Genomic DNA, 15,514 nt, shown 5'->3' on the forward strand with positions numbered 1-15,514 from the left:
AAAAAAGCACATAGCATCACGTGGCGTCCTATTCATTGTGAATGGAGGCGAGCAAGACGTATTGTGTATCGTACAGATTCAATTATTGAGGCAAGAGCCACATCGGTATATAGCTTCCTACCTATATTCGTTTCTATATCGTTGGAGCGGCATATGTTTGTGGAAAAGGATCAATTTACACTTGATCTTTCATCGATTCTCTGCGTCTGTCTTTTGTACCGTGCATCAATGGAAAATTTTGAGCAGGGTAAGTGCATCGGTTTTGGCAACAGTTTCCTATTTTGGCCATGCCTTAGAAATGCCTCATTCTGGATGAAATCCCTCACAACTCATGACTTAAAAACGTGAAATAGTGCAAACATGCGACCAAAATAAGAGCGTTTTCCCTAGTGCGAATTTGAATTAAAAAAAAAAATAGCTTTCACCACGAGGGGTGCGACACATCTAAATTGGCATGTCGATTGCAAACAAGATGTACCTATTTTTTTAGATCAGTGTATTTTTGCCGTTTTCACTGTTTTGCTTTTGTCTGCATCCATTTTTATATGCTGCAGTAGGTAGATGCAAAAGATAGAAGTGTAGATAGATCAGATAGATAAAAATAGTTAACTGACAGCGCCGTTCCAAACCGTGCGATTGTATTTTTGTTTTGATTTTTTAACACACTTGAAAACGAAAACTAAAAATCTTCTCCCTCGTTAATTTACATTGCTCCGAGCTTTTGATTATCAAATAGCAATTAAAAGAATTGCTATTAATGTCCAACTTCTTCGTATTGCGTGCAGTTCTCAAGCCAGGTAAACGAAATTGTATCTTTTACGGAACTTGTCTTCTGTCTCGGAAGACACCAATGGCCCACACAGTGACTCCTTACTCGTGGTCCGATCTACCGTCATCGCACAGAAATGATTTTACGCGTAAGTGCAATCACTAACTACACTAACGTGCATACAAGAGGAATCGCAATCAACGTTGCTCTCATTGAGTACCCCACGGAGAAGCTGAAATAGGACCACACTGAACGGAATGCCTGGGGTATGCCGAAAGAACATCCCTTGGCGCGATGCAGTTAGTGCTATGTCACAAACGAAGGAACGTGTGCTGCTGGCAGTTGGGATTTAGTCAAATGGTTGTGTTTATCAACGATGTTCCCGGGTTCAACAGAACCATCACCAACATCGAGATGTTCAAGAACCGGAGGTTCATTCGGGAAAAACAACGGCCATTCTTTCACTGGAAGCCGACGATCAAAACTGGACTGGAAGCTTACACTACATGCAGAGGAATCCTTCATTTCGACGCAAAGAGGAAGATGTTGTTGTGTAACGGGACCGGATGAAATGTGGCCAGTGCTGGAAGCCAGCTTGATGAATGGTCTGTGAGTTACATGTGCACCCATGCTGCTTAATAAAGTTCAGTAAAACAACATCTACCTTATCATTTACTTATCAAGACATACCTGTTTCTCTCTCTCCTTCCATAATCACCAGGTAAGGTAAAAATACAACCAAGGGCGGATTGACTCAATACCCAACGACCAAACGAGTTGAAACTGAAGAATGATGCACTTTGTGCCCCACTGGTAGGTAACCAATTTATCCGACAACCAGCATCGGCTCATGCTATGATAATCCCCTTGTAAAGATGTAGATAAAATCCACTAAATAGATGCCGAATCAAAACGTGTTATGTCAGTAGAGTACGCACTGTCTCGTCCAATGTTGCAGTCGGTACATCTATCCTGTTCTAAGAACTGGAATGAAAACTCCTTTTTGGGCGTGGCATGTAGAAGATATGGGACGATTTTTTATTTTGATTTGTATGCTATTTTACGTTAGTACCCTAAGGAATTCCGGACTATCTCTAGAAACGTGTGTCCTTCAACGAATCTTTATACGTGAATATAAACTAGGATATTGCATCTGTTAATATATGCTCATTGGTAGGAAAATAAAACAGAAACCCTTTTTTTTATCGAATTTTTGGGCGGTACGTTGGTTGGATGAAGGTTAATCATACTTTGGTGCAAATCAAAAAGCCTTATAGTTTCGCTCTTTTTTAGAGACAACATCTGAAGCTACTAAAACCTTTAGACGGGAATTGCATTCCCTTTATCATGGTTTGAGATCTCACTGTTATTATTCGTCACAAGAAAACAAAAACAAGGAACATTTAATGCAATATACATAATATTTAACAATCTTCCCGATTGTGGTTCCAGATCAACCATCCTGTGTGATAAACGGCTACTGTTTCGACTACATACACTGATAGGAACAGATTAGCACCACTGATGTTTCCCAGCATTTCACGATGTCAAGATGTTGTGTCTTCTCCGCTAATTTACTTTAGTATTGCTTAAGCTTGTGCATCTCCGGGAACAAAAAACAACAGAACTAAAATCAAATAAATTCAATTTTACGATTTTCGACAGCATAATATCTATAAACATAAAGTAAAAGCAGTAAAAGTACCTAGGACTGGACATTGTTTTTAACAATTAATTAATGTCCCTCAATGTTGCGATATAGGTTTGTAATGAATGTACGCGCGCGATTCACGAATAAATTAAAACATAACTTTATTGTAATAAAAGAACAATTACAAAACGTGTGAATCACTTTGCTATCGCAATTATATAATGATCATGATGACGCCGTCTCTCGGTCCGGTCCCCAACGTTCGTGCTGGCAGCTGTCAGGCTGACACCTGTCAGCTGATGAACCCTGGTGGTGAAATCGGTGGGGGCCTCTCAACACCTCCCCCCTTTTAGAAGAGTTAGTAAGGTTCATACCTCACGGGCGGCCTACGAAGCCTCGTAGACTGGCGTGTAGGAATCGGTTGTTGCTGTTGATTGCTTAAGGGACGGCGTTGGTTGCTACGTTGAGTTGGCCGCTGAGGTTGTGCTGGCGAATCCGGAAGGTTTTCTGCTTCCGGAGACGATGTCGTAGATAGACCGCAACTGTCCAACAGGACGCTCAGAGGAAGTTGGGATTCTGCTGGTGTTTGTGTTTTTAGTTGTTGCTCATCGGATTGATAGCGAGTTCTCATCTGGTTGCAATGCGATCTTATGAGGATTTGCTTTGTTGGTAGCCAAATGTTATACATTACTTTCCCTAGGCGTTCCACTACTGTTCCTGCATCCCAGCTCCACTTGTTATTCCGGAACACCTTGGTCCAGACGAGATCCTGAGGAATGTAGATTCTCGCTTTCGTGCCATGCTTTTGGTTGAATTGTTCTTCTTGCTTCGAATTCTTGATCTTATGGAACTGTGTTGGTGGACGTAGCAGGTCCAGCGATGTTCGAACTGGTCTACCAACCAAGAGTTCAGCAGGAGATTTTCCATCAGGTGCGGTGCGACATGGTGTAGATCGATAGCATTGGAGAAAAGTGTCGATGGCTTCACGCAACGTTTCCCTCCCTGCGGTGATTTTCTTGAGCGACCTTTTAAACGTGTCTACAAACCTTTCCGCGAGGCCGTTAGACTGCGGGTGGAAAGGTGCAGTTTTCAGGTGGAGAGTAGCATTTTTGTCACAATAGGATTCAAAAGCGTCACTGGTAAATTGTGGCCCATTGTCACTTACCAGCGTTTCTGGAGCTCCAAACCTGGCGAAGATTCCACGAAGGATTCGCACGGTTGCTGAAGTGGTGATCTCCTTGGTTCGCACTACTTCTGGCCATTTGCTGAAGGAATCCACCAAAATGAAGTAGTACCATCCATTTATAGGACCAGCATAGTCCAGATGTATACGCTGCCACGGTTTTTCTGGGGCTGGCCATGATTCGAGATTTATCTTCCGGTCAGTTTTTGCTACACTGGAACATTCATTGCAGGTTTGGACGAGCTTGGCGATATCTTCGTCGACATGAGGCCAATATACGTACTTTCGGGCGATCGATCGCATTCGTTCCACACCTGGGTGACCTTTATGTAGCTGTTGGAGCACCCGTTTCCGAAACATTGGTGGAATAACCAAACGTTCTCCATACATCACGCAATCGGCTACGACGTTGAGCGAGTCGCGTCGTAAATAGAACTGTTCGACTTGAGGGTCGGAGAGATCTTTCTTTTTAGGCGGCCACTTACTATTGACGAATCGAATAACTTGCTGTAGTGTGTCATCGGATCTGGTTTCCGCTTGAATCATCTTGAACGATAGCGGAAATACCTCTAGGGACTCGTTGATAATGCTTCTGATCGAGTTCTCCATTTCGAGATTGGCGATAACGATCTCTTCGTCCGGGCGAATGTGTCGGTTGATCAAACGGGACAAAACATCCGCATGCCCGAAGCTTTCCGTTGAAATGTAGCGAATGTCGAAATCGTAGAGGAGCAACGTCAATGCACATCTTTGTAGTCGATTGGCCGTATACGTAGGAATCCCCTTTTTTGACCCAAAAATAGCGAGTAGCGGTTTATGGTCTGTCTCGAGGATGAATTTTCGACCGAATAACATTCGATGAAAACGGGTTACAGCGAATACGATAGCCAATCCTTCCTTCTCGACCTGACTGTAGTTGGTTTCGGCTGTCGTTAAACTACGGGACACGTGACAAATGGCTTTAATAGTCCCGTCGGGAAGCTGGTGAGCAATTCATGCTCCCAGTCCAAATGCAGATGCGTCCGCCAAAACAATGATGCCCAACATGGGATTGTAGTGGGTCAGCAGTAACGGTGACTGAAGAATCTCTCGAAAACGATCGAAAGATGCTTGACTCGCCGGTGACCATTCGAATTTTACTCCAGCCTTCAGCAGCTGATCCATTGGATGTCGTAGAGTGCGCATCTCTTTGACGTATTTGCCGTAATAGTTTACGGCACCCAAGTAGGAGCGAAGCGTCGAAACTTCGTGTGGTGGAGGCATGCTGACGATCGAAGCAATTTTCTCGGGATCCGGCCTGATTCCGTTGCCATCCAGGATTTGTCCCAGATACTTGACCTGCTGCATGCCGAAGCTACACTTTTCGATGCGTACGGTGAACCCATACTCCTTGAGCCGCGCGAGAGTTAGCTGCAGATTGTGCTGATGCTCTTCTTCATTACGGCCCCCGACCAATATGTCATCGAGGTGGCCAACAGTACAGTTGAGACCAGCATTGTGTCCATCCGCTGTTGAAAGGCACCCGGAGCTTACTTGATACCGGGTGACAAGCGCGTAAATTGAAAGAGGCCTTTGTGGGTGTTTATGGTTAGTAGCGGTTGGTTGGCTTGATCCACCTCTACCTGCAGGTACGCGTCGGACAAGTCAATGTGACTGAAAATCCGACAGTTTGCCATCTTCGCAAAAATATCCTCGGGCAAAGGCAATGGATACTGGTTTGGTTCCAGAACGCTATTTAGACCAGTCGAAAAGTCGGCGCAGATACGGACGGTTCCATTTGGCTTCCGAACCACGACAATCGGTGCCGCCCAGTCGCTGAAATCCACTTTCATCAGGATGCCAAGGTTTTGCAGGCGAAAAATCTCCTCCTCCACAACATGCTCCATGGAGTAAGCCACCGGTCGTTTTGGTCTGAACACCGGCTTGGGGTTACCTTTGAGGACCAGTTTGACGGGAGTCTTGTTGCACAGACCTATCTCACTGGAGAACACCTCAGGAAACTGCGCTTGAAGGGTCGCTACACGTTGATTTGCCTGTGTAGTCACTTGATTGCAGTACGACGCTATCGAACAATTCCATCCAGTCTAAAGGTTGATACGGTCAAAATTTGGTCAAGGGAAAACGCGTGGAAATCGGTGAAATCGTTTATTTAAAAAATCAAATTAAATTTCTTTTTCAAGTTCAATTAGTATAAAATTCAGGAAAAATATTCAGTTAGGCTTCCGCTTTTCCAAATCCGAATTGCCGGGCCTTACGCTTGACCCCTGCCATCAGATTTTGTACAGCCACCTTGTCCACCTTCTTCGCCGCAGAAAGCCAGTTTTCCTTGAACTGCTGCTCGCCCTTAGTAGTTTTTTTGGTCTTCTTTAGGTTCCGCTTGACAATAGCCCAGTATTTCTCAATTGGGCGGAGCTCTGGCGTGTTGGGAGGGTTCTTGTCCTTGGGAACCACCTGCACGTTGTTGGCGGCGTACCACTCCATGGCCTTTTTACCGTAATGGCAAGATGCCAAATCCGGCCAAAACAGTACGGAACAACCGTGTTTCTTCAGGAAAGGCAGCAGACGTTTATTCAAACACTCTTTCACGTAAATTTCTTGGTTGACAGTCCCGGAAGCTATGAAAATGCTGCTTTTCAAGCCACAGGTACAGATGGCTTGCCAAACCAGATATTTCTTTGCGAACTTTGACAGTTTCATGTGCTTGAAAACATCTGCTACCTTTCCCCTTCCTTTTGCCGTATAAAACTCTTGTCCCGGAAGCTGCTTGTAGTCGGCTTTGACGTAGGTTTCGTCGTCCATTACCACGCAGTCAAACTTCGTCAGCATCGTCGTGTACAGCCTCCGGGATCGCGCTTTGGCCGTCGTATTTTGTTTATCATCGCGATTTGGAGTCACTACCTTCTTGTAAGTCGATAGTCCGGCTCGTTTTTTGGCTCGATGCACGGTTGTAGACGATACACCCAGCTTATTTGCGGCATCTCGGAGAGAGACGTTAGGGTTTCGCTTGAAACTACCGGCAACTCTCTTTGTCGTCTCAGCGGCTTCCGGTTTTCGATTTCCCCCGGATCCAGACTTCCTGGCTGTCGACAAACGTTCCCCAAACACTTTAATTACATTTGTAACGGTTGATTTGGCAACTTTTAGCAATTTTGCCAACTTTGCGTGCGAGTAGCTCGGATTTTCGCGATGCGCGAGCAAAATTTTGATACGCTGCTCTTCTTGCTTGGACGACATTTTGACAACTGAAGAGTGAATTCCAAAATCAAAATAGGAGCAACATTCTACACACACACCTTCAAAATGAGGGGTGTTCAGGTTTTTTAAATGCAAAATTGAAAGAAATACGTCAAGTTGATATTGACCAAATTTTGACCGTATCACCCTTTATGCCTAGAATGTCAAAATGAACGTTAGGAGAAGCAACGAAACACTTACCCTCCCGTATGATGCCGTTGAGGGTTATATTGCACTCCAATTCCGCAACCAGTTCAAGCGGTTCCCCTGATGCTGTTTTAGCGCTGCAAATTGCTGGTTTTACTTTTGGTCGACCGATTCTGGCCCACGATCGGTGCGAAATTATTGAGATGTCGGAACCTGTGTCCAACTGAAGACAAAGCGGAACGTTGTTGAGTTGGATTTCGGCGAATTTCCGCCGCTGACCGATGCTTCGGACGGTTACTATCTTCGACAACGACTGTCGCCTTTTCTTCTTGTTATCCGAGCGATTGACAGCGTTGTTCGATGATTTCGACGAGAAGCAGGCACAATAGCCCTCACGGTGCCCGTACTTTCCACATTCGTTGCACCTGTGATCTCTGAACCGGCAATCCTTATTGTAGTGCATGCCCCCGCATGACCAGCAGGGTGTCTTGGGTTGTTCCCGGTTGTTGCTGCAATCCGAAGGTGACTGACGCTTCGACGTTGTTCGCTTGGAGTACGCGACAGCTTTCACCGTTGAAGAACAACTTTCAACCATCACTGTGTCCTGCTTCAGGTTGACCAAGCTGTTACACTGTTCCACAATCTGCTGTAGGGTCAGGTCCGCCGATTCATTTAGCTTGTTGATGAGGCGCATCCGAATCTCCGCCTCTTGCTTGGATTTAAGGCCACACACGTAAATGAGGCACTTAAACTGTTCCTCTGTCAACTCCGATAATTTCAAGTCTACGCAGGTTTTGTTTACCTTGCAGGAGTACGCCAGGTAATCATCGCTGTCCTCCTTGGTGGTCTGCAAGCAGTTGTATCGCCGCCGGAACGTTGACACTGTGGCACCGAACAACGATTTTAATTTTTCCACCGTAGCAGCAAAAGTAAACTCTCGAGCGAGCTTCGGAAGAATGAAGCTGTTGTACCGCTCATGATCGGGTGGGCTTAATTTCCGCAGGAGTAGTCGCACTTTTGCAGCGTCATCCAGCTTGCCGGCATCTTTGTCGAAAAGGTCGATGTAGCGGGAAAACCATGCGTCAAATGTGTGCCCATTGTCTTTGTCGTAGACGAACTCCGCCATGTTGCTAGAGAGGGAGTCCAGCACCGATTCGTCGCGGGATAGGTTGTTCACGGTGAGCTGAGTAGTGGCCAACTGCTGGGAGATTTGCCGCATCAATGCCTGCTGATTGTTCAGGATCTGCACCAACGCCTCTGTAATGTTGGTCGGCTGTGGCTCCACCATCGCTACCAAACTTTATCCCCGGTCTTCTAATCCGCGAAAACACCGGACAAACGCGCAATTTTCCGCACGAAAAACTCCTACACCTCGTCGCCACTGTTGCGATATAGGTTTGTAATGAATGTACGCGCGCGATTCACGAATAAATTAAAACATAACTTTATTGTAATAAAAGAACTATTTCAAACGTGTGAATCACTTTGCTATCGCAATTATATCAACAATCAATACGAAACTAACGATTTTAAATTGGCTCACCACTTTAATAGCCTATTGGTCCCAAGCAAACGATTAACGTACCCTATTCTAGTTGAAATTCTATTACTACACTATGTTTGTTTTGATTCGCTATGAAAGTTTGACAGATAACATCAGGGGTGTGTGGATTCATGCAGAACATGCAGGGGTGAGTGAAATAGCTTGGGACTGCTTGGGACCGTTGTTCTGGTACTGAGTGAGCCAAAAATAATAATGATTTTCTTCGGGACCCAGTGGTCTTAGAGTTATCTCTATGATTATATAATGATCATGATGACGTCGTCTCTCGGTCCGGTCCCCAACGTTCGTGCTGGCAGCTGTCAGGCTGACACCTGTCAGCTGATGAGCCCTGCACGGTAAGAAAAAAGTACCCAAAATTGAGTTCCTTTCACTCATCACGTGGCTTCCGTGGGGCTAGGTAAAATTAAGTTAAAGAAGAAAACTCAATTTTGAGTAATCCTGATCGTTGACCAATTTGACAAAAAAATAATAAAACGGAGCAGACTGGAACCGAACCATGGACGTTGAGATTACGGGGCCCGTGTGTTGACCAGTCGTCTATCAACGCTTGTAAATCTGAAAAGGTTAAAGGAGCATAAGAGCAACCTCAATGAAAATAAACTTATATTTGAGTTCATTTATTATTACTCAACAGTTGAGTAAATTTTAACCAACGCCGCTTTTCTGATTCACTCAACGGCGGACCTCAAATGATAGAACCCAACGTTGAGTTTTTTTAAACTTAATTTTGAGTATTTTTTTCTTGCCGTGGTGGTGAAATCGGTGGGGGCCTCTCAACACTCAAGGCACGGCCATTCAAAATGAGCAAGAATGCGATTTCAACAAGCTCTTGACCGCCAGCTTTCGTCACTACCTCCGCCGTCTGTGGGTTGAATTCTACAATAAAAAGGTAAAGATTTTTAGTATTTTAAATCCTGCGTTACAATATGAATCATGAATCCGGCACAAACGAAGCACATTTGTGATTCCGGTTTCGTAGACGTCTGAATCAGATCTCGCTAATATTTCACTTTACAACTGGAATCTAAGTAGTAGTTTTTCTGATGTTTTGTGTGGATCATCTTCGCTGAAATATTCGTAAATTAAATTTTCAATTCACTTCCATTGCCAATATCGACTCCAGTTCGAATACTTACGAATTCTTCACTCCAGCGAACAGCATCTCCCAGATCTTTCCGTAACTCCCAGCCATCATTCCCGAGGTCACGCTTCAAATGATTTCACTCGAGGTCTTAATCATCAACTGATAGGAAGAACATTTTGAGGAGTCGAGTTTCGAACGCCTTTGGATACGGTTGTGTATTAAGTGTGTTCTCTGTTTTGTGCGTGCATTCGCTTTCATAGTTTTCGGCTGCATTTGCCGGATTAGCGCTGGCACTCTGCATTTCCGTTTGATTTTGGAAATCAGTATCACAAAATTGCCCACCGATTCCTTTTTTGCCGTTCGACGACGACGGGTGTGCTTTCGCAAGAGTGACGTTTATTGGATCTTTGCACGGGTGTTTTTTTTTTGTAACTAGCGTAAGTGTGCCTGCGTATTACATTGAGTGTCGGAGATTGTGAGTTAGCTGAAGGATGTCTCGCTGGATATGCCCAAGTCTTGACGGGCGGTAACTGGTGGCCGTGAACGGTTCCTGGGGAAAGCACTAGATGCGAACCTCCTCCCAGATATCCATGGCAATACAGGAAGTATCACAACAAAGGTAATTGCTATTCGATATTTTGCAAACAGTGACAGATAGCGGACATGAAGAACCAGTGGAGGTGCCGGGCAAAGGTGATTATCCTAGACAAATGGTAAGTTACAAATTCTCTGTTGTCGTTGTCGTACGCCGTTGTAGTCGCTGTCGTAATCGCCGTCGTAGTCGTAGGCAGCACCGTTAGTATATTTAAAATTAAACATCAACCGCTGAAAATATGAATTATCGCGTATTTCTGTTGTTCATTACATTCCAAGTGAAATTCGAGAACGTAATTTCATTTGAATAGCTTGTTTAACCAGGTCTTAAACAATCGTCACGTCGGTCATAGCTTGTTATGATTATTTGAACCATGCGTAAAGAGAAAATCGAAACATTGAACGTCGCGTGAAAGTGGATCTTAATGAAGGCCTAAGTACTCTCTCGTAGCTTTTAGTTTTAGGATTTCAAAGATCGTCGGTTGCAGTGGCTTGCTGAGGAGAAAAACGCGGTCCCAGATCCTTTCATATTAAAAATGCATGGTAAGATCGCTTGTTTATCGTGTATTTTGTAAAACTTTTCGTTGTCCTCGGTGCCGGATTTGAATAGTTATAAAACTTGAGTAACGCTATAATGTGATATGAGAGGCGCGGTGACCTTAGAGCAATCGTTTTTGCTTACTGAGCAGAACATCATGAGTCTAATCTCAAGCCCATCCACACTCAAGATTCCTCAATGATTAAAAAGGAGCTCGTCTGCCTAGTGGCCAACGTGTTTGCTTACTGAGCAGAAGACCGTGGGTTCAATCCCAAGCTCCTTCGCGTTATACGATCGTTAGGACATCAATTCAGCTTATCGTTTACCAAAACGAACCCTGCTGCTAACCCAACCCTCTTACCCAACATCCCTGTGATTCCTCGTGGAAGTGCAGAGGACTCCTCGGCTTCCATCAAAGCGAGTGTCACGTCAACACATTCCTACCCATTCCTTTCTTGACCTGCGTTCAGGCGCGGCTGGCGCTGGTATTGCCTAATTCGAGATCACCAGTTTTTACACATTGAGGATGATTGCTAGCCCCAAGCATCGTCTATTGGTTATCTGTGTAATTACAGCTGGTCTGGCAATAACAGAGTAGCAACCGTTGGAGGTCAATCATGCTCATGCTCATGCTCATAGGAAGAACATTTTGCACTGACGGAACTACTTTTCCATCATTTCTACTAGCAGGCATCCTGGATTGAAACTGTAATGTAATGGCTTAGAGATTTTCCACTTCCACGAGACATATAGTTGCTTACCTTATATCTAAGCGATTTATTGCTGATTGCATCTGAAACTGGACTGTCCCTGCAAAAAGTGTGATAAAATTGCACGTTTCCATCAAATCGTTTTGATGTCTTCGGAGCACTTATTGCTAGCATCATAAGGAATAAGTGCACGTAAACTTGCAGTTTTATCACACTTAATAAGTGAAAAGGCGCTTATTAGTCCAATTTTGTGTGAAACGCGCAATACCTACAGCGCTCTCCACGAATATTTTTTTTTCCCTTTATTAACGAGACTTTCTTCAAAAAACTGTCGCATTAATGGCCCTTCGCTCATTTTCAACTTCTATTCAATTTTCATACTGCCGTGCTCTAACGGAACTATCCACCTACCCTCTTCTAAAGATCATTCTCTAGCTAATAAATCATCACACTAAAACTTCATGTTAGCATTTCCAACCAACTCTGAGACTTTCAGCCTTAGGCTGGTTCATCTCTACAACTTCACGAATAAACAATCGAGAAACTTCAGAAAAGGTTTGATTAACTTTCTGTATTAGAAAACTAAACGAAGCGAAAATCAATTATTTTCTTCATGTGTTTCACTTATACATTTTGGCCAAAACATCAGCCTTATGCATTCCATAAGACAAACCACATAGGTCCTATAAGAATGCATTAAAGGTATGGTTGACCGCTTATACATTTCATTTGACACATGATCTTCATCAAACTTTTTAGAAGGCGTCTGCTTATTAGTTGACTTATACATTTTATGAATAATCAGCAATATAAATTTGCCAAAAGGTATAAGGAGATTTCTATCCGTGTAACACATCAGACTTAATTCTCGAGCAAATCAAGCACTCCTTTTCAAAACTTTTCCCTTTGTTGTTTTGTTCGTGCGATGGGAAAAGATGGGAATGGGAGAAAGTAGATGTAGTGACGTTGGAGTTGATGGATGTAGATGGCATAGATAGAAACATATTTTTTTTCCTTTGGTTTGTTTTTTTTTTCTGTCGAGCTTGTTTTCCGTGCTGAGCACCAATGCTACCGACGTGCCAGGAAGGCAGCTCCCACACCTGGACCCTACCTATCGACCCATCAACTCATGAACCGGGGACCAACGGCTTTACTTTCCATCCGAAGGAAGGCGTGATCAGAGATGTTATGCCTCAGAACATCCCAGCGGCGCCGACTAGGATTGAACCCAGGCCTGCTGGGGTGAGAGGTAATCACGCTTACCACTACACCACCGGCGCCGTTAGATAGAAACAGATGAAAATGTTGATTTAAGATTTATTCGTTTTCAAGAGAAAAGCTGATGATCAGCAGAAAACAAATTTTAATATTACATCCAAGAGGATGCACTTCAATCATGTCGAAAATCTCATGTAATTTTTAATGGTCACAAAAATAAACAAATGCAGTAAAAGCAGCGTACTGTCAGTTCATGCACTGTATTAATGATAATCTTGTCCTTTCGAACCAAGCCGGAGGCGGCGGGTTCGATTTCTGGTCCGGCCTAGGGAATCCTTTGGGTTGGAAATTTTCTCGACTTCGCTGGGCATAGAGTAGCATTGTGCTTGCCACGCAATATACAAATTCATGCATTGGTATTGGCATCGAAAGCGTTCAATTAATAACTGTGAAAGTGCATTTAGAACACTAAGTTGAGAGCACGTAATAAGCTAATATGATGTGAGCAAAAAGCTTGAAATGCGAAAAAGAAGTCCTTTTTGGCAAGTATTATTGCACCATATTTTTGACACGATTGAAGTGCATACACAAATTATTTTTTTTTCTGTGTAGATCATCAAAATGTGATCAGTGTGTGAAGGTCAATCATAGTTTGCAAATGAAGATTTGTGTTTGTAGCGAAAAGAAATGTTTAATATGTACAAGCTGAATTAATAAGTAAATAAGGTTACGAGAAACACACTTTTCGGACATTAATTGCAACCTGCCCAATTAACAATTTAATAGCAGACTAGGTTCTACGGCAAACATTTGATTTATGCAGCTGAACTGCAGCTAAAATTGTTTGTTGGGGGAAGCTTCTTGCATTGATCTGAATAAATTTCCGTTTAGATAAAAACAAAATGATTGACTGCCGGTATAAGAAGTGTAACAGAAAAAGAGAAAAACAATGTAGGCTAGTTTTTAGAATTGATCCTCGTCTTTGAAATTTTATAATTCTGAAATCCTGAAAACTTAATGTCTTCGATCTAGAGAATTAGAGAAAAAACCGAACTCTTGCATTGTAGTTTTGTTTTATAGGAAACGATCTCCGAGATTTGGAAAACAATATAAGTGTTTAGAAACCTGCGTTGGAATTACAATATGTAAAAAGGGTTGAACTCTCACCATAGGTAGATTAAATCAGGGTTTCAATACCACCATTTCCTGTTCTCTTTCGTGTGCAGGATTGTTCTATTAAAAACATTACCCTGTTATTATATAGTACACCGTTGCATAATGTCATCACCAATCGCTGTAACGGCAGCAAGCCATATGCTCCCTATCCAGGCATAAAGCTAAATGGCATAACCTTCCATCCTTCGCTTCATCAGGCGCAGGAGATTGCCATTAATAATAAACTTTTAACTTTAATTAAAATTTGCAGCGCTATCTCGTTGCACTGGTTGGTACAAATGACCCCAGCTCAAACTTAATTCAATTTATTAACTAATTAGACCCCATTAGTCTATTTTTGCATCACAAAAAAATGGCTCCATATGGTACCCGTCGATTGGCAAATGCCAAGAGGTGTAATATACAAACCGTTAGATCCGTTGCAAAAAGGAATAAATATTATTCTAGGCTTAAAGTTAGCAGTTAATGAATCACACAACTGAAAACAATCGCGATGTGTTTATATATCAAACAATATTAACCGTAGTTTGCATTTTTCTGCCATACCGTCCATTTGTTGCTCGATTTGTTCGGTATCAACAAATCGGAAACACGAGCTGCACTAAATTTACGATTGCATTTGGATTTCTTGGCACAGGTGGTGGATACTAGGGTGCTTCATTATGTAAAACATATATATGCAATCTTAGTTCTTACTTCCAAAATATGAGTCTGTGAGAAAAATCGAAAATAATAATGAAGGTTTAGAGGTCGCGCAATAGTTTGAAGTTTGCATTGGGATTTGAGTAATGGATGTATTTTGGCTCACTATCATATTTTGGCTCATTTGATCACATACAATTAGTAAAATTTTAGAATATTGTGAAGTAACATGAAAATTATCACACTACTTAGCGTCTTCCATTTTGGTTTTCAGTAATTTAGTGGTAGTAAATTAAAAATATACTCAGTATTTTCACACTCGTGCTGAAACGGTTCATAAACATTGTGGTATAATTGAACCCAACTTTCAAAAGTTGTTATTTTTTAAATGTATACATTTTGAACCTGAAAATGTGGTTTTGTGTTAATTAAATCCAATTGAAACCGTTTCTTAGCTCGAAGAAGCGACAAAATGTATTTAAGTAGTGAACTGAGGCATGGTGAAAATATTTTAGTCATTATCTACACAGCAAAAAATAATTTTGATATCACATCAAAGTGAAAATTTACCGGGAATTATATACAATCGAGAAAAACCGGGAATTAACTGGGAATTTGATTTAAACCTAAAATACATTTTTTACATGTACTTGTGCATTTGAAATTTAAATATACTACATTTTAAAATTAATTTTAAATTTAGAATTCTTTAAGAATATTCTAAGTCCTTTGTCTCGAATGTTTCATTTAAAATCTTGAATAATTCATCAAGCTCGAAATTCTTAACTTTCTCTTAGTTCGGGATACCAATGCTTAAAAGTTAGATCTAAAAAATAGCAATGCCCTAGCGTTTTGATAAGGAGGAGATTTCACAGTGAGTTTAGACTATTATCTCCTAAGACTTCTTAGTAGCGTTCCAGAAGATTATGACATAGAACAACATTTGAAGACTACAAAGGTTGACAAAGAATGAGGTGTTCAAGGTTTAGAAATTACTTTAGATT

At 42.3% G+C, this 15,514-nt stretch overlaps 1 protein-coding gene across 1 annotated transcript; it reads right to left on the minus strand.

The window, feature by feature from the left end:
- Positions 1–2,778: 2,778 nt before the first annotated feature.
- Positions 2,779–8,272, minus strand: LOC135706628 (uncharacterized protein K02A2.6-like). The gene is made up of 6 exons (XM_065228274.1): positions 7,039–8,272; positions 5,174–5,665; positions 4,744–5,111; positions 3,586–4,386; positions 3,112–3,486; positions 2,779–3,051 (listed from the first exon to the last, which is right to left on the minus strand). The coding sequence occupies exons 1-6, from the start codon at positions 8,270–8,272 to the stop codon at positions 2,779–2,781; spliced, it is 3,543 nt and encodes a 1,180-aa protein (XP_065084346.1).
- Between the last annotated feature and the right edge of the window lie 7,242 nt (positions 8,273–15,514).

Source organism: Ochlerotatus camptorhynchus, unplaced genomic scaffold (genome assembly GCF_037179485.1).
Source record: "Ochlerotatus camptorhynchus isolate MF236.1 unplaced genomic scaffold, CSIRO-AGI_Acam_v1.1 ptg000284l, whole genome shotgun sequence".
Taxonomy (NCBI): domain Eukaryota; kingdom Metazoa; phylum Arthropoda; class Insecta; order Diptera; family Culicidae; genus Ochlerotatus; species Ochlerotatus camptorhynchus.